The sequence below is a fragment of the Lissotriton helveticus genome, chromosome 4_1 (genome assembly GCF_964261635.1).
Source record: "Lissotriton helveticus chromosome 4_1, aLisHel1.1, whole genome shotgun sequence".
NCBI classification, from domain to species: domain Eukaryota; kingdom Metazoa; phylum Chordata; class Amphibia; order Caudata; family Salamandridae; genus Lissotriton; species Lissotriton helveticus.
Window position 1 is genome coordinate 1,515,906,115 of NC_136063.1, and position 19,582 is coordinate 1,515,925,696.

The 19,582-nt window shown below is 46.1% G+C and overlaps 1 protein-coding gene across 3 annotated transcripts in view; it reads left to right on the forward strand.

Annotated features, from left to right (window-relative positions):
* Positions 1–16,675, forward strand: part of FIGNL1 (fidgetin like 1) — a 61,921-nt gene extending 45,246 nt beyond the window's left edge. For all 3 annotated transcript variants that reach the window (XM_078688106.1, XM_078688107.1, XM_078688105.1), the window contains exon 2: positions 14,249–16,675. In XM_078688106.1, the coding sequence (XP_078544232.1) occupies positions 14,257–16,320 (2,064 nt within the window). In that variant the 5' untranslated portion in view covers positions 14,249–14,256 and the 3' untranslated portion in view covers positions 16,321–16,675. The remainder of the gene's footprint in view (positions 1–14,248) is intronic.
* Positions 16,676–19,582: the final 2,907 nt, after the last annotated feature.

The window sequence follows — 19,582 nt, forward strand, 5'->3', positions numbered from 1 at the left end:
CCTTGTCCCCATGAATAAAGCGGCCCAGAAATTCCTCATCATACACGTCCTCAACAATGGAATCCTAAAGAACAGTCATTAATAGGATAGTTTAGGAGATGGCGGCGGCTCCTGGCAAACAGTGCTGCCTCAACTACTCTCTCAATCTTTTTATGGACCACGCTGGAGCTCAGCGATTGAGGGGTACCCTCCGCTGTCTCGCAATTTCACCTTTTCAGTGAAGACATGGCATATTTCCTTGCTAAACACAAGAATCCTTGCCTACCTGCAATGCTTTCCACTTTGTAGCATTGCCAGTCAAGCAAGTTTTGAATCTGCAGGAACTCTCACAATGGAGGCTCTTTGAAATTCAAGCCTGTGGCGGCTAATATAGGGCCCAGACGGGCATGTGTCATCACTTTAACTTCCTGTAAGTATATTAAAGTACTTTCTAAGGCCAGCTCTCTAAAGCAGGTTGCTTCTCTGCCACACGGTCACTTTAACTAGCATTCTCAGCAAGACTAACAATCAAGCCCATGTTTCATAATGGTCTACTCAATAAGGTTATAACGAAACCTACTCCCTGCTCGTGGCTGCAGATAGTCTTTAAAATAATATTAACAAATCATCTTACCTACTTATGATAGGTAATTCTGTTCTGTAGTAACCAGAAAAACGAACTGTATTATGGCTGCTTCCTCTTTATATGTATTAGAAAGGAAGAGGAAGGGACCCATATTTGTAGTTTTTGGTATTATTATTTTTGGTATTGTTTATCCTGGATCGGTAAACTGCATGTGGCAAACAGTGCCTCATTCAGGGAGGACTGGAATGAGAAAGACATATTGTATTGTAATTGCATTTATATAGCGCTTACTACCCCTGACGGGGCATCAAAGTGCTTTTTTAGGCAAGTAGCACGCTACTCTGGAACTCATAATGGGTTAGTGTTGAGTTAGTATACTGAAATATGAAAGCAGTTTGAGTGGTGGATAATATGCTACCCTCCAGTGGGAGGGGGGCAAAAGCCTCACCACTCTGGTTGGCTGGGTCCCCCATCTGCAAGATGCGGGGACTGAGCATTTTTCTTCACCTCGACTCCCCCACCTGCGGGGCAGGTTTGGAAAAGGAGGGCACAACTCTCCTCCTAACTTGGTTTTACGCAGATTCTCACGCCCAATGTGGGGGTCAGAACCAGTGGGGACCAGTTGCTGGGAGCAGCAAATGGCGGGAGCAGCTCACAAAGGTGACCCTACCCATCCTGGTTGAGGAGGCTTGGCACCTCGTCCCAGGATGTGCATTGTTTCAAGACCCCAAGAGCGGCAGGCTCTCAGCCCAGGAGACCATAAACATTTCTGGTGGTGGCAGCTAGCGAGCAGCCACTTAGACAGAACACTAGACTTAAATCGTTTTTCAGGGGGCATCTCTAGGATGACTTCAGAGTGCATTTTTTCTAAATCCCACACTGCATTGATGTGCTGAGAAGTTTGGTACCAAACTTCCCAGTTTTCAGTAAAGCCAATATGGTGCTGTGGAATTCGTAATGACAAACTCCTAGTACCATATACTCTTAATGGCATGACTGCACTTACATTGTCCAAGAATTGGCTTGGACACTGTAGGGGTGCAGGGCTCATGCACCTCTACCCTCACTACTGGTATAGTGCACCCAGCCAGATGGGTGGTTTACCTATGCCAGGGCTGTGGTTTGTCGGCATGGCATACAGAAATGTGTGCCATGTAGACTCTTCACTTTGTTCTGCACCAAAACATGCAGCCTGCAATGGCAGTGTGTGTGTGTGTGTGTGTGTGTGTAAAGGTACAGGGCCTTTAAGGGTGGCACAATAAGTGCTGCAGCCCTTAGAGGTCTTCCTAGGTCACAGTGCGCCTTTGTCGACAGCCACTTATGTTGGGTCCGTTTTGCTGCCTTTTCAATCTTTGTGTACAATTTTGACATCCTGGAAGGTCCCCTGTTCCGCCATTGTAGGAAGATTGCTCTGTATATACTATACAAAAAGGTACAGTGTTCAGAGAACAGTGAATCCCCAGAGGTATAGCAGAGGCCAAAGTAGATAACATCTTATTCTCCCCTGTGGTAGTGTGGCTGAGCAGGCAGGCCCACCAAAGGGCAGTGCTAAGAGTCCATTGTAATTGTACACATTCAGGCAAGAAATAATGTCACACACTCAGACTGAATGCAGACCAACTGTTTGTATAAAAAGTTGCTTCTTTGTTCTCATTACTATAACTAAGATTTAGTCAGTAGCACATAAGTGATACTTTTAATACAATAATACTTTTCAAGATACAGTGTGCACCAGGTTTGTAGACGCATACAAGATACTTTGCAGTGGAAGAAAAAGGGATTGTTAGCTTTTTAGAATACTTGTGATTACTTTAGATTATTTTGTAGTTACTTTTCTAGTTTGGTGTGAAATAAACTAATTACAGTCTAGGCATCATAGTACATCAGTAGGCAGGTTAACTCTTTTGAAGACACTAAGTTACTTTGTTGCAGTACAAGACAGGATCAACACTTAAAACATTTTTCAGAGGAAACCTGCTATACAATCCTATAGAGACAAGCATTGGCATAGCCAATAGGTTTCGCCTTTGGGACCTTATAAGTATTTAGTTATGCAGCACAATATCCTTACTGCATGAACATTAACTGTTGCATGGCTAAACACTTATAAGGTCCCAAAGGCGAGATCTATTGGCTATGCCAATGCTTGTTTAAATATAATAATTGTTAGCCGACAGTATCAATTCCTATCTATGGGGAGAAATATAGACATGCTGCTGCGGGATTGAAAAAAGTGTATTGTGTTAAACACGAACAAGGAAAGAGGGGAGACCACACCGGGACGACAGTGTCCTGCAATAAATTACATGCAGTCTAAAACAACCCAGAGACCCTCCGTGTGTAACCCTTCCCAGGGCAGGGGGCTGAATAAACATACAAATATCTGATGGATTGACTGTGCCAGAAGAGTGCTAAAGAATACTAACTAAACTGAGGCATGTCTCGTACCTATACTTTAGACATGTTAGCAATTACTGTGTATCACTAAAAACGCGGTACTCTGGTCCCTTTATTCTATAGCAATGCATGCTGGTACTTGTAGTCTTGCTTCTAATCAATGGATTGTAGTCCATTCTACAAAAACCACCGGAAGTCACGTTATCCGTAATTACGTATTCAAATTCAGCAGGTGAAGATTTTAGTCTACAGCAAACTGGCTTATTGTTACGATCTACAAAAAATGTATTTACATCCATGTTCATGGTGTAATTAATTAAGCCTGGTGAATTCGTACGACTAGTCTGCCTTTTAATTTTGCATAAACATAACTCGCGCTATCGGATGAGATCTATAGTACATTGTCAATGTTCTTTGCATTAACTGTGTAACACTCAAACACACTGCTACAAAGACATGTCGAAGTTTGCAGCTCACTTTCCGCCCACTCCTTAACCCACGGCAGCTACTTCAGCATTTACTTCTATTCAGAATATGAAAGCATTTAAAAATGATGATATTGCGGAGTACATGTTCTTTTTACAGAATGTGTGTTCCAAGCCAGGGAAGGCGATCACCGAAGCCTCTGATTTCCAATGATTCTGAGACTGTCCAAGAGACACGCAACCACGCACCATCGGAGCTCTGGTTCATCATTACGTACCAGCCGGCGCAAAATGAGCACATTGGAACAATTAACTGCTAGCATTAACAACTCATCTGATGGAGAAAAAAACAATACCACTTAAGGTTTATTTGGGTATTTTTTATAACTCTGTTGCCTAATGCCCGTTAATTATGTTTCTGATCGCAGTTTCCTTGGTATGCTTATTGCTTTCAGCGAATGCTGTCCTTTACGGTACTCGCATGCTGCAATGGTGAAAGAGAAGGGTGGGGAGGGGGGGGAGCGAGAAACCTGACACAGACAGAAGAAATCTGTGCAGGCGCAATACTTAGAGATTAGGCTGGGGCGGCCGTCGTACTGATTATACTGGTTATAATTAAAATGTTACCTGCAGGGTTAAGGTTGAATTGAGTTGCAGCGTTGTTATAAAGGGAAACCCGCGAATGTGCGCAAACAGCTGTTCAAAACAACGAACTAAAGCAGACAGAGAAAGGAGTGCAGGGAAACAAAGAGAATATGCAGCCACTGGATAAGCATGCTTGTGGGGACTGGGAGGAAGGGTGACGAGACGCAGGCCCTGCAGTGAATAATTAGGGGAGGAGAGATGCCGGCCTGAGGCAGAGCGCATGCTGGGGGAAGGAGGCTGGGCTGCCTTTGATGTGGTGATGTCTCGGGAGGGAAGCTGATGCCTTTGATGTGGGGAGGGAGATGCGCGTGCTTGTGTGGTCACGTGGTGACTGACTCACATGCACTGTGAAGAAACGCCAGTGGTTTCACGAGTCGGATCAAGCCCTTGAATTTTCGCCTATTACATTCGCAAGCGAATGATAATAGGCGAAACCTAAAAAACGAAGTGTTCAGTTTGCAGGTAAGTTAAAGCATTTTGGTAACTCAGTTTTGGAAGATAGAACAAAGGTTCAATTGAGGACTCTAGGTGCTGTACTAGCGCGGCTGCGTGCAGAGTGCAAAGGCGCTATTGCTCGTCTACAGAGACTAGGGGCACATCGGTTGGAGGTTGCGCATGGGACGTTAAAGAGGCCTTGGAGGACAATATTCAGAACTTAAAGTGAGTACAAAAGGGGGCCCAAGGCAGCACCAAAACCACACCACCTGCGGCACAGGAGCGGCCAGGTGCAGGGTGCTCATACGGTGTTGGGTGGCCAATGTTATCCTATGGAGATCGTCTGTTCCAGTTTCAGCTCAGACCAGGAGGTCTCTTCGAGGGAACGAACAACCAGGAATTGAGATGCAAGATGATCTCGGGGCATCCGATCTGGTCACCAGTACGCAGGGCTAGAGCATGCTGGGTTGTCTTTGGACGTCCTGTTTATGCTCACCGGGAAAGTCGCGGTCGAGGGGGTTGTCATGAAGAGGCAGCAGGTGTTGACACTGGACCTTGTAGGCGATCCCCTCTTTGATGTATCGGAGGTCAGGACCGCTGGGAAACCACTTTGGGACTGGTGGACCCTTTGGACACAGGTATAGACAGTGGGTGTAGAGGTAAGTCCTAGCTTAGATCCTAGGGGTTCTTGGTTCTGCTGGGGCTTGATCTTTTGTGGACAGGGCTGCTGTCCTCTGGAGTCTCGAGTCTTTGTGGAATCATGGGATCAGTCCTCACCAAGTCTGGAGGTCGCTGATCCTTTTTTGGGCCATCGTTTCCTGCGCTGGACGATTTGGGTCTGCAGGCAGGCTGGTAGGCCTGGGGCCAAGTCAGTTGGGCCTAGGCTCTTCTCTGCTGCGATGTTCTCGGGTTCCAGTCTTCTTAAGTCATCCATTCTAAAGTCTCAGTTCAGGGCTTCCCCCTAAATACTGTATTTAGGGTGTGTTTTATCGGTCTCAAGGTAGGAGCAAATGGGCTACTGACCTTAGGGTGACTAAACCCTTGGTGTGCTCAACCACATGGGGCAGTGGGCACAATCTCTAATCCTGATTGGAGAGTGCCTGCCATCTGCAAAATGGCGGGCACTGAAGTGTGGGCTTCCCCTCACCTTCCCAACCTGAGGGGTGGGGTTGGCAGAGGTGGGCACACCTTCTGGGCTTTCCTAATTTTTCCCGCCTGTGTTCCTACTGAAAAGGGGCGAGACAGGAAGGGAGCCTGCTCCTGATAGCAGGAGAGGCTATGGGGTCACATTGCAGAGGTTGCAAGCCCTTTGAAGCTCCCCTGTCACAGATGGCTCTTCCTGACCTGGGGAGGTTTGAAAGCCTCCGCCCAGGAATGGCTTTGTTTCTGGGCCCAGGGAGTGAAGGCTCCCACCTCAGGGGTCCAGAAACTTGTCCTGTGGTGGCAGGCTGGTCTTCATCAGTAAGGAACCCGCCAGTAGTTGGCTTGGTTCAGGGGTACCCTCTGGAAGGGACCCCTGAGTGCATGGAATAATAAATCTGACACTGGAATTAGTGCAGGTTTATTATTCCGAGATGTTTGATACCAAACCATTATGGTGCAAGGAAATTCTTTATGACCAGTTTCTAGACCATATGCTCAGGATGGCTTTACTGGGCACTTATAATATCTAAGAATGGCCTTAGATATTATATGACCTCTACCTGCTCATGCAGATTGGCCCTCACATGAGGTATAGTGCACCCTGCCTTAAGGGTGACTTACCCATGCCTCATGCAGTGCTGGGCAGGTATGGCACACAGGGATGTGTGCCATGTCGACTCTTCCCTTTTAGCTGTACCAAAACACACAGGCTGCAATGGCAGTGGCACATGTTTGTGGTGGAGATCTTTGAGGGTGGCACATTACATGTTGCAGCCCTTAGAAGTCTTTCCCTGGCTACCATGCCCTTGGTACCATAGGTACCCCTTACAAGGGACTTGAAGGTAGGCCAGAGTTGTGCCAATTGTGGAAACAATGGAACAGGTTAAGGAAAGAACACAGGCCTGGAGCCTGATTGGCAGGGACTCAGGGCACACTCCGTCAAATTGCATTAGGTATCTGGCAAAAAATGCACTACGATGCAGAAGGGGCACTTTCCTACATCCAGGTCCTCCTCGTAGAAGAACATCTCCTGTTCCTCTTATTGTGGTTCAAGAGTAATTGGTGGACAGAGCTTGCTGTGTTTGTCTTCCTCTTCTATCTTTTCTCCTGGCAGCTTCGAGGAGATTTTAAATTCCTTAATGGAAGCATCAAAATCCTTCAGTCTGCAGGATCAATGTCATTTCAGCTTCAAGCCTTCTCTTTTTTTCTTGAGTTACAGGGGCCGCTCTTCGTTGCTGATCGGCTTCTACGCCTTTTTTATTCAGGTCCGGCACCTCCGTCTCTCCTCTTGATCGCCTTTCGGCGTTGGAGCCTTCTCCGGGGGGGATGTCCTTTTTTGGGGGACCAGGGGGGATCTTCTTTACTTTTCGACCTTTCTGTCGCTGAGTGTTTCTTCGCCGAGGCAGTCTTATGTGAATTTGAGTCTGAAGTCTTCAGCTCAGGCCCATAAAGTTTTTCCAATGTTATCTATTGTTTAAGGTTCACTTTCCCTGGATTAATTTGTCTCCTGTTTTGCCTTGCACCTCAACGTCAGAGCCTCGTGTCTGGGCCAGTTCTGCCTGCTCAACTTGTCCTGCTCCTCGCTCGACAGGCTAAGGTCCCTCAGCAACGGCCTCCCATTTCTCTGTGCCTGCATGTTTGCCTGGTGTTCACTCCTCTGACTCTCCCTAGCTCTCAAGGTTTTGGATCTAAACTCTGTGCATGCTTCACAACTTGTGTAGTGGTCCTCTGGCAGGCAGAGGTTACAGACCTCATTCGGTAGCACTTGGGGCAGAACCTGAAGGGAGTGTTCTCCATTTCTTTTGGTGGCTCTCTCACCCCTTCTGTACATTCTCCAAGCGCGTAGTCGATGACTTACATGGTCCAATTCTTTCAATGATCTTCGGGCCTCTTTTCAGGGATTTTCAGTGTCCTTCGGTTTTCACCCCTGTGATGTTTATTTCCCACCGTCCTTTGACGATCCGATGTATTATCTTTGGTGATTCCTTCAGCGTCCGTAGAGATTCAGCTATTGTTTCTAGGCTCAATGGCGTATAAAATAACCTGAAAATGGCGACCATGTACAAGGGGGCTTCCGAGACGCACGTCTGACATCACAGGAGGACGGACATTTCCCCACATGGCTACAGACAATGCTTAGAGACCATCAAAAAAAGAAGTGTAAAAGAGGACCAACAAGGAGTTTCTGGACCTAAACAAGAGATGGTCGAATAATGTTAAGCATGTGAATCCAGAAAAGGATTCATGCTGCAAAACAATATTGACTCTTTGGAAAGCAAACTGGTGCATCAACCAGAACGAGGAAAATGCTTAGAAAAATGCCACAATACAAAACAAAACCAACAAAGTTCACCGTTACTGAACTCTGACATTGCTACCCAACTAAGAAGCATTTACTATAATAGGTCACTATAATAAGTCAGTGACATGTATCAGTCAAGAAAAAAGCTTGCAGAATGATGATATCTTGCATTAGTTTTGGATCACTCAGGCCTCAGATGAGCATCATTCCAAAAACCGAAATGAAAAGAGAACGAACATAGCAGTGTACTTAACCTTAAGAGAAACTAGACGTGTGCTCCTCAGAAACCTAAAAACCATGTCAAAACGTTTCACCTAGTAACCTGAGAAACTAAATTCTTGAATTCCTAACAGATCTAGAACAGCTCTTATCCCTTAGTTCACGCTCCTATCCCTTTGTTCTCGTTATCTACAGTTATCGTTGTTAAGGGATTTCTTTGCCTGCTTTGCTACTGACAGCTTTACTCTAATGGGGCTCGTAGAGAAAATGCAATATTATATTTTTCCTGTTAGGGCCCAAGCTTTCCTTTACATTTCCTGTGGCCACTACTGCAGCATAGTTTAAAATGCCACTGTGAAAAAATAGAGTTTTATTGCAGGTACACCCCCCCCCCTTATGCCTGAAATCTGGTGCAACATTGACTTTAAGTGAGCTGGGTCCCTTCTAATCAGGTCTCATGCACCAGTATTCTTTTCCTAAAACTGCACCTTGTTTGACACCACTTCAGCTACCCCTGTAAGTCCTTTGGAAATGGTAACACTGGTGCCTAGGGCATTGGAACCAAAGAAGGTACCCTAAGGCTTCAGCACCAATTGTGCCACCTTAGGGACCCCTTACACAGGTCATACAAACTACCACTGCAGCCTCAATGCCAAAGGTGAAGAGAAAAACCGAAAACATTGACATGGCACACTGCCTTCTGTGTCATGCCAAGCATCACTGCCTCGGGTGTATGTAAGTCACCCCTCTAGCTGGCCTTACAAGTACTAAGGCAGGGTGTACTATATCACAGGTGTGGGCATATCTGCACTGTTAAAAGGTTCCCCTTTCTAAAGAACACAGGCCGCCTGAGAAACAAAATCTTACTTGAATTATGACGTAGCTAAGAATGCAAATTTCATATTGTAGTTGTCGGGTCTTCTCAGGTAAAACTTTTTTGCCCACTTTTAGATTTGGACACAAACATGATTTTCCTGAGAAACACCAACTGGTAAACTATAACAGTAAATTCACACTAAAACACCAAATCCTGGCCCTGCACTTCTGCGCCTGGCACACCATGACTATATGCGGAGCCTCTTTCTCACTGAAGTGACTCAGCCATACGCCCCAGCTATACCGCTGTTGGGCACCCCGACCGGAGTAGGGGTCTCCTCTATGATTGAGATTGCTGCTTGAGATGAGGTAGGCTTGCACACTGTGGGAGATCCATGCCGACCGCGACACCTCCCTCTTACCCTTTGAGACTCTAATTGTAGACGAGGGACTCGCTCTTGGTAATTTTTTACTATACAACTCTACCCTTGGGGCACTGGATGCACACTGGGGAAGCATGCAGCAAGAACACACGATACTTCTCACAGTACAATATCTTCATGTTATGGGGACGGGACGGATGTCCTCTAACGCACTGGCTTGCTTAATCTCTTTGCTCACGCTGCGGTTTCACTTGCCCTTTTTTATCGGCATTGGGAGACAGACCCGAGTCGCCTTTGTGCTGATAAGGGCTTGTCCAGCGTAATACCCGTTTCCATCTTTTTCAGTGTTATATACTTCTCACCCCAGACAAGATAAACCGCTACTATTATCACACTGATGCTGTTTGTCCCTGCTCTGCCCTGCCTGATGGTGATCTCACACAAATGCTCTGGGTCTGCCCGTCCCTTCACTGTTATTGGTTGGGAGTTACGCGCACTTGACAAACTGTACTGGGCAACCCACACTGCATACTTGGGAGGTCTGCTTGCTAGGCTTTCGCTTCAGAGATCAGAAACACAAAGCCACCACCTGGTTTATTGATTTGGGGTTCTTCCTGGCCAAGTGTTGGATCATCCATAAATGGAAGTAGCTTTTGCCTCTGGCTATCACTGCCTGGGAACACTTAAAGGAGGACTAGGCTTGTGATGACCGAACTGCCCTTCACAGGGAAGACGCTAGGGGTTTGCGCAAATACTCTCTTGAAGCAAGTTGGGAGACCATCGTGGCTGACTTCCAGATTACCTGGTGCTGAATCACCCAGAGAGGGCTAAGACTCTTGAGGGTGTTAATGTTAATGGTGTTTTGTATAGCGCTCGGCTACTCCGAAGAGTGTCCCGGCGCTTTATGACCTATAACAGAAACAAAGGGGCAGGCGAGAAAGAGATATGGCCTATTAAACAAATAACCAGGATTTCAGGTCCTTTCTAAAAGCCAACAAATTGGCATTCCTGCGAAGGGCAATAGGCAAAGTATTCCAGAGCCGAGGCGCCAGGTACTTGAAGGACCGGCCCCCAATCCGCGCTCTTCTTATGACTGGGACCGCAGCCAACGCCTGCGACTCAGACCTCAAAGATCTGGCAGGATGATAAATCGCCAACCGTTTTTGAATAGATTTTGCCCCGGAAGCATGCAAAGCCTTGTGAGCCAGAGTAAGGGCTTTAAAAGCTATCCGTTTCCGGATAGGCAGCCAATGAAGAGACTGCAAGAGGTTCGATGTTCTAGCTCGACCGTGTAGGCCAAAAATGGCCCGCGCGGCCGAGTTCTGGACCACCTGCAGACTTTGGAAAAGATACTCCGGCAGGCCCAAATACAGGACATTGGCGTAATCAAGTTGTGACCCAATAAGGGCCTGCACCGTAATCTTTCTATGCGCCAACGGGAGTAGCGGGAGAAATTTACGGAGCATCTTGAGGAGGCCAAAACATGTTCCTGTAATGCCAAGAATCTGGGACTTCAGCGTCAAGCCGTTGTCGATTTTGACCCCAAGGTTCTTGGCTATTAAAGATGCAGCTGAAGGAGGGAACATAGTTACAGGCCACCAATCCGCCAGCTCGGATCAGATCGACAACCGAAAAAGAGCACCTCAGATTTATCCGAGTTGCATTTGAGGCCGTTTAGCTGGAACCATTTAAAAACCGCCTCAAGGCACTCTCGGATGCTCTCACCGTCAAACTCAGACCCCTTCCCACAAGTGAAGAGGATCTGGGTATCGTGGGCGTATGAGACGATCTGGGCCCCAAAAGACTCCGCAAGTGCCGCCAGCGGGGTCAGGAAGATGTTGAAAAGAGTGGGGCTCACAACAGAGTCCTGGGGCACTCCGACCTCCAGTGACGGCACTATCGCAGAGCAAGGCGGGGCCCAGACCGTTTGACAGCGGCCAGCTAGAAAAGATCTAAACCAGCTGAACACCGTCCCCCGCAGACCGATTTCACTGAGCCTGATGAGGAGACCCTCATGGGGGACGGTGTCAAAAGCCGCTGACAGGTCGAGCATCACCAACATGGCCCTACCTCCCTCATCCAAAACCTCCTTGATCGACTCTGTAACTTCCAGCAGCGCAATCTCGGTGCTCAAGTTGGTACGGAAGCCGGATTGAGTATAATGTAACAAATTATGGGATTCAAGGAAGTTGGAGAGGGGAGTATGTACATGTTTTTCCACTATTTTAGCGAAAGCTGGCAGGAGAGAAATAGGCCTATAATTGGCAAAGACCTCAGGGTCCAGACTGGGCTTTTTCAGCAGTGGGATGACCATGGCTTGTTTCCAAACTGAAGGTACCACCCCACTGCTTAGGGAGAGATTCAGCAAGGGATTGACAAGGGGGTTTATAACCTCCGCCATTTTCGCCAAAAATTTGGCAGGGCAAGGATCAAGAGGGGACCCTGACTTTAATTTAGCTAGGAGTTCCAACGATGTAGCGACGGCTAAGGGTGGAAATTCCGAGAGAGTGGGCTCCAAGCTACCTGCAGGTTCTGCCAGGACATTTGCGCCGGGGACTGCCACTACCCCAGACAGCAAGAAAGAGTCCTGAATGGACTTAATTTTGGTGGTAAAAAAATTGGCAAGAGAGGTCACCCATGGTTCCGAGTGCACCCGTAGCGGTGTACTCATTTTAGGGGTCACAAATTCCCTTACAATAGTGAAAATCTCCTTGCAAGGGTTGGTAGCCATCTCAATTCTCCTTGAGAAGTAAGATTTCTTCTCCAGCAAAATATCTTGGTGGTAGGCTTTGATGGAAGCTCTGTATGCCAGCTTGGCCAAGGTGTCATACTGTCGACGCCAGGCCCTCTCCGCAACCTTACACTGTCGGCGAGCCAAGGCCAGGGCTTCAGTGAACCAAGGAGCGGAGGCCCGTTTGGTAGTTTTACGGGGGGCAATCTCAGGGGCAAGCTCGTCTAGCCTTTCAGTAAGCCATGCCTGCATGGAAGCAAGATCTTTTTCTAGGACCCCAAACAGTGGACAAGGATGGAGTAGACAGGCCTGGGTCAACATTTCGGGGGTTACACGATGATATGCCCGAGGGGCCTGGCAAGGCCGAAAGGGGGTACTGTATGGGGGTGCAGGGACCTTTCTGGTTGCCAGTCTCCCACTGGACGCACTTGTTGCTTTACCCTGACTGCATTCCCCCCCCCCCCCCCTTCCCATTATTTGTTATTTTGTAGGTCGGCACTCTGCAATAATGCTTATTTTATTCCTCCTGAAATGTCATGGTGCGTTTCTGTTATTGTTTTTCATACCGTGTTCATTGAATCTTCAGTTCCTCGTCCTGATCATTTCTGTTGTCAAGCTCGAGAACACATATTTGACACAAATGTGTTGTGTATGACTGTATTCTTTAAAAATGCAATAAAAAACAGTAAATTCACTTAGCTTGATCACATTTCAAGTACGTTTTTATTTCTTTGACAACTTGTATAACTTTTCATGAAGAAACATTAAAACACTTCAGTCGATGCTCCCTGGTCACCACTTCTCTCTTCCTCCATATTGCGTACCTTTGTCGACATAGTAAAAGAAGTGGCTATTTTGGCTTCTGCGTGCTGAGTATTTCCTATATGGACTCAGATGCGGAGAGGCAAAATGCTGTCAATAATGGAGACAGCCTCCCAAATACCCAATGGCAGTCCTTTGGGTTAATATAAAAGTCGACTGACATCAAGTAAAGCAATGGCAATTCCTGTGAGTTGGCCGAGAATGTAAATGACTCTAAGCAAACAAAGCCTGGATGGGACGGGTCCAATCCCAGTTTATTTATAGTATGTATTTTATGTTTTTTGTATTATGTCCTAAAGCTCTGGAGAGACCGCTAAAACTATTGTTAGCCCTAAATTAAAAGGAGTCAAATTCATTAGGACAGCGTTTGTGAGATTCCAGTTTAGACCTTACTTGCCATTGCCTCAAAGGGTGTGCCTAGATTGAATTCCTTAAAGGAGAAACCTTGTGTAGATGTATTTATTTATTTATTTAATTTATAAAGCGCACTATCACCTAGCAGGGATCCTGGGAATATCTGTGGGAAATAGCTGACCAGATCAGCAACTTTATCTTGGGTATTTAAATGTGGAGAATGCTCAGATGAAGAGAACTAGCTATGACTTTGCATGCTGAAGTAATAGTGGCCATAAGCAGAAGACTGGAGAATTGAAATATGTCGCCTCAAGCGACTAATGTGTGTATATACCTCCATTCCTTTAACGTTATTTACAGGCCCTGGCCTGTAAAATGTAGCTTCCAATTGACTGGTATGAAAGGGACACATATTTTTGGCAATTTTGTTACTCTTTTGTTTTAAGAGAGCACTTTTTCCCTTCTTGTCCCAATCGCCTTGCTTGTACTCCCGCACCTGCTTTCTACATTATTTTCGAAACGTCTTGACGCCTTCTTTATACACTGAATAGGTGGAAAAATAAAGTACAATTGTGGACTGAACAAGGGTTCTATATGAGGAAGATCAATGAGCTGGAAGGATGTTGTATCTTTAATGTTGTCAGTGTAACAAGTGTTGACTAACAAACTAACATAAATGCAAACCAAGTAGTCATGTTTCTCTGAAATATGAAGTGATTTTACTTTTATTTGTCCAGATTTTTTTTTTTTTTAAGTTCCATTCATCAGAAATTGGTGCTTACTAAAATGTGGTTTTGTACTTCGACAATTTGACATGGGGGACATCCGTTTATTTGACAATTAATCTGGGCAACAGATGAAACTGTTTATTTATTTTCCTAAAATAATTGTGTTGTTTCTTCTTGAGGTCTGCTGCTAAAAGAAAAACGGTTATAACATTTCTCTTTTGTTGATTAAATGAAAATAACCTACATCCTTCTCAGAGACTTTCTTTTTTGTCTTTTATTGCAGTTTACAGAATGCAGATTCCGGACCCCAACTCGGTACACCTTAGCGAGTGGCAAAAACATTATTTTGCTCTTACTTCTGGCAACTGTTCACCTTATGAGAAGGCAGACGCATATCGTGCACAAATCTCTCTGCTTCAATATGCATGTGCAAACTCTGAGATCTCGGAGGTCTCGGCAGGCATGTTGTTTAAAAAATATTCGGAGAAATATTCAGCAATTATTGACTCTGACAATGCGGAGACTGGCTTAAATAACTATGCCGACAGTGTGCTGGCTCTGGTAAAATGCCCACGAAATGACAGTGACAAGTGGCAGTCCTCCTTGACAGCTAGTAATATTTATGAATTAAAGAGCGTGCAGAAAATGATGCATGATGCCAAAAGCAGCAGAGACGCGCTGCTGTCTGCAGTAGAGGCAGCTCGGAAGGAGAGCAGTGCCTGTGGTAATCCAGATCTTCAAGGACATGGTGAGAATAACAGCGGTGCAAACACTGAGCACCTGGCTACCTCCCTTAAAAACCAGAGACCAGATAACTCGGATGCAATGTCAACTTCCAAAATGATTAAGAATAACGTGCTTCCCACTGAGACTAAGCCTAAATCTGATAGTCGCATGTTGCCTGTGCCCCTAGTTGGGCAGCCTGGAAGCAAAGGATCTGGTTCAGGCTCTACATTTGGAAATAAGGATGTTGCCAGTCATTGTTCCAGTATGCAAGCAGGGCATTTTACCTTTGGGCAGATTCTTCCTTCTTTAAGTCCGTCATCTCCGGCTAGAGGAGTTTTCAAATCTGGAAAGAGGAAAGAATTTTTCATTTCCGATGAGGATAGCAATGAAGCAGGTCCCAGCCATAGACTATCCAGTAATTCTGAAGCCAAACATTTCAGCGGCAATGGAAACCAAGATGAAGAAAGTCGTCTTGGAAGTTTCAAAACTGCAAAAGAGCAACTCTGGGTAGATCAGCAGAAAAAAAATAACCATGCTCAGCGTACTTCTTCTTGTCTGTTATACAGTGGAGCCAAAAAATCTTTGGGTGCGGCGCGATCTCGGGGATTATATGGAAAGTTTGTACCCCCTGTGTCTAAACAAGATGCAGTGGATAGTTATGGAACAATGCAAATCAAGCCTCGTGAGGCAGGGTCCTCCGGACAGGAGTTCCCTGTGGATGAGCGTTTGAAGAACATAGAGCCAAAGATGATAGAGCTCATACAGAGTGAAATCATGGATCACGGACCCCCAGTAAACTGGGATGACATTGCAGGTCTTGAATTTGCTAAGACAACTATCAAAGAGATTGTAGTTTGGCCAATGTTGAGGCCGGATATCTTCACAGGGTTGCGAGGCCCCCCAAAAGGGATTCTTCTGTTTGGACCACCTGGGACTGGAAAAACTCTTATAGGGAAATGTATTGCATGTCAGTCTGGGGCAACCTTCTTTAGCATAAGTGCGTCTTCTTTGACATCAAAATGGGTTGGAGAGGGGGAAAAGATGGTGCGTGCTCTTTTTACAGTGGCGCGATGTAACCAGCCTGCAGTGATCTTTATTGATGAAATTGATTCTCTGTTGTCTCAGAGAGGGGAGGGAGAGCATGAATCTTCGAGGAGAATAAAAACTGAGTTTTTGGTTCAGTTGGATGGTGCTACAACCTCATCAGAGGACCGCATTCTTGTGGTAGGAGCTACAAACAGACCACAAGAAATTGACGAGGCTGCTCGAAGAAGATTAGAGAAACGTCTGTACATACCTTTACCTGAACCTTCAGCAAGGAAGCAAATGGTAGCTAATCTAATGTCAAAGGAGAACTGCTGTCTGACTTTGGATGAAGTTGAACTTGTGGTCAAACAAGCTGAAGGATTTTCTGGAGCAGACATGACACAACTTTGCAGAGAAGCTTCCCTCGGTCCCATACGTAGCTTACAAGTCATAGACATTTCAACTATCACAGCTGATCAAGTGCGACCCATCGCATATGTTGATTTTAAAAATGCTTTGCAAACTGTACGACCCAGTGTGTCCCAGAAAGACTTGGAACTATATGAAAATTGGAACAAAATGTTTGGTTGTGGTAGAGGATAGCCTTAGAAGCAAGGCATCTTGGAATATTGCTGCATGTTTATGAGCTCTGCAAACTTGGAACTCCTAATCTCTCAGCTTTTGTTATGCTATTTGTACTGTTTGGTATCATGGGAAATCAATGTTTGTTTGCAATTGGGTTTTCTGTTGAGGATGCAACTGGATGTTGGGCATCTGAAGTTGTTTAATTATGGGCATAGTTGTTTTTTGTAATTGCCAACATTTCTGAGGTGTACTTGAAATCTTAAGGTATAGCCATAATGCCGTAGTGCCTTGTGATATATGTAACAAGGGTGGAGATTTTTTTATATACTGAAGGTTTATAATTCAATAAAAATAAACAAATTTACTTAATGCATGTTGGTGTCCTGTAATGCTCATTTTTATAGATTGCTAACAGTGCCGATAAGTATTTATCTCTCCACTCTATTATCAATGCGAAATGCCTTTCTCCCTGGAGTAATGGTGACGAAAATAAGCATTTGCAATGCAATAGGTCTCGCATTATTAAAGTTTGAGCTATTGGTGTTGCATTCTTTAGAAATGCCAATAGCTCAAACTTTAATAATGCGAGACCTATTGCATTGCAAATGCTTGTTTATAATATTTTTCTTTTCTAAAAAGTATATTGTTGTGTGTCTTTGTTATGCTATGCTATGTTCGCCCAAAAAGGTTTGAGCAGGGAAACACTCCACACATTTTTAGGGCCAGCCTTTGAAATAAGCGCTAGCTGTCACACCAGACTGTTGTTTTTCAAAACAATCATGTAAAATAAACAGGAGTAGAAGGGCTTTGGTCGGTGCACTTAGTCTATTAGTGTGTTAAATTGTGGATTACCTGTTGCTCCCGCCCACCACAGCATACTGCCTAGGTTAGCCCACTTTACCCTTTAGCTCCCCTCACTTAGACTGCACAAAGGCTCTGCACATTGTATGAAATTGCCTAAAAACAGTTCCTTTCTCTTAAGTGACGAAACTGGCTTAAAGTATTTTATTTATATTAACTTTAAATACCCGCTGTTTATTTTGCCTTTGCATGGTGTGCCCAATTAGATGGCATTTGCTCGCACTAAACAAAATGTAAAAAAATAACTACTGCACCTGCATGAGAAGGCCAGACATATTCGCTTTGCCCGTATCTGCAATGTTTGTGTTCAGCTGTCAAACACCTTGTCATTTTTCTATTTCAAAAAGGGCATTAGGGAGGATGTGTGTCATGTCTGGGATGCAGGATGGGATCTCCTTTAGCTCAAATCTGAGGAACGGGAGAAGGGCTGGGACTGAGCCAGATATTCAGCTACAGCCTAGTGCAGCTCGTCCACAATATGTACTGGATCACTTGGATCCATTTTAAAGAGACTGCTCAGCCAACATGCCTAGCCACTTCCATGGTGGAACTCGGTGAGGGTCGAGTGCATGACACCCATTTGCCAACCTGCCTTGAGAAAATGATATTATGTACCTTTAGACCTCTGAAGATGTCACACTGTTGACCGCATACCCCACTCTAAACCGCTCAATAACCTCCTACTTTCTACTGTGACCCTCCTGAAAACTCAGAAGCGGTCGCTCCTCCTCACGCTGCTCCCTAACCTACAGGCTAGATGGGTATCGTTACCACTAGACCACCGCAGTAAAGACGCATAATATATTTATTTATTATTCACCCTCGTGCGCCAGGTCGCTTTAACTAATTAGCATATTTCTGTAGCGCTAGTGTTCCATAGCGCGCAGCAACGCTCTTACTATTTGTGCTGCCTGTATTAATTGTATTGTGCCTGATATTGTATTCTGCCTGATTGTGTCTTTATTTTCACCGCGTTTTTTCACACTCTCTGTGCCCCCAACCCGGTATCGCTTTTGGCTTACTGCCATTTTGCTCAGATTGTTGTTGTTGTCTTGCCTTCCCTCCCTGACTCTCCACCCCGCCTCCTGCCTCCCAGCTGCTCCTCCCTCACCCCTCCCCTTCACTTCCCGCATATGACAGATGCATTTGCGCGCAGCGTTCACGCGCAGCGGTCGCGCCCCATGCGCGCCGAAGGTGTGCCAAAGGTAAGCCCGTCTACGCCCGTCCGCGCCTGGACCGCGCCCAGCGCCAGACCCCCTGGCCCCCGCAAACCGACCTCCTCCCGCATAACGTATGACGCCGCCACCCTCCTAGCCCTTAACCCCGGAAGCACACCACAATGCTTCGGAGCTGCCCCAGGACGTACCCACGGTCCCTTCGCCTGCCACTCCTGCAAATTCGCCTGCATCAAGACCCACACCAAATCCACTAAGTCCAAACACATCTCCGACTCAAACCACCTGAAATGCATCCTGCTGAACACCCGCTCGGTCCACAGACACGCCACTGAACTCTGGGACCTACTCGACACCGCTTCACCGGACATCGCCTTCCTTACAGAAACCTGGATGAACGCAGCATCAACACCCGACATCGCCATAGCCATCCCGGACGCTTACAAGATCATCAGAAAAGACTGCACCAACCAAACAGGAGGAGGCATCGCCATCGTCCATAAGAACACCATCAGAATCACGACCAGCTTTGACGATAACCTTACACCCACCGAACACCTCCACTTCCAGATCCACACCGACCCCAGGACCACACTTAGAGGCACCCAGGAACCCGTAAACAATTCAGCGAAGACATCACGGACTTCATCAGTCCACATGCCCTCGCTTCCGAGAACTACATTTTACTGGGAGACCTCAACTTCCACCTGGAAAAGAAAAACAACAACAACACCACCACCACCCTTCTGGACAACCTGGCCAATCTCGGACTCAAACAACTTGTTGACACCCCCACCCATGTAGCCGGACATACGCTCGACCCAATATTCACCTCCAGCAAACACATCTCCTTCGATCGCACCACAGCTCTCCATTGGACGGACCATAGTTGTGTTCACTTCAGCTACAAAACTACCTCGACCCACAACCGCCCACAACCTATTCCGCGAAGAAACTGGAACAAAATCACCACCGACCAACTCCTCACATCGCTCAACCAAAACCCTCCCGCCCTCTCATCGGACCCAAACCAAGCTGCAACCAAACTCAAACAATGGATCTCTCTCAGTGCTGAAGAATTAGCACCCTTGAAAAAACCCCAAACAGGGTAGCAAAAAGGCCCCCTGGTTCAACGATGACCTTAAGAAATCCAAGAAACTATGCCGTACTCTCGAGAAAACATGGAGAAAAAACCCAACCACTGACAACCTGACCTCCCTCAAGACAGCCACCCGCAAACACCA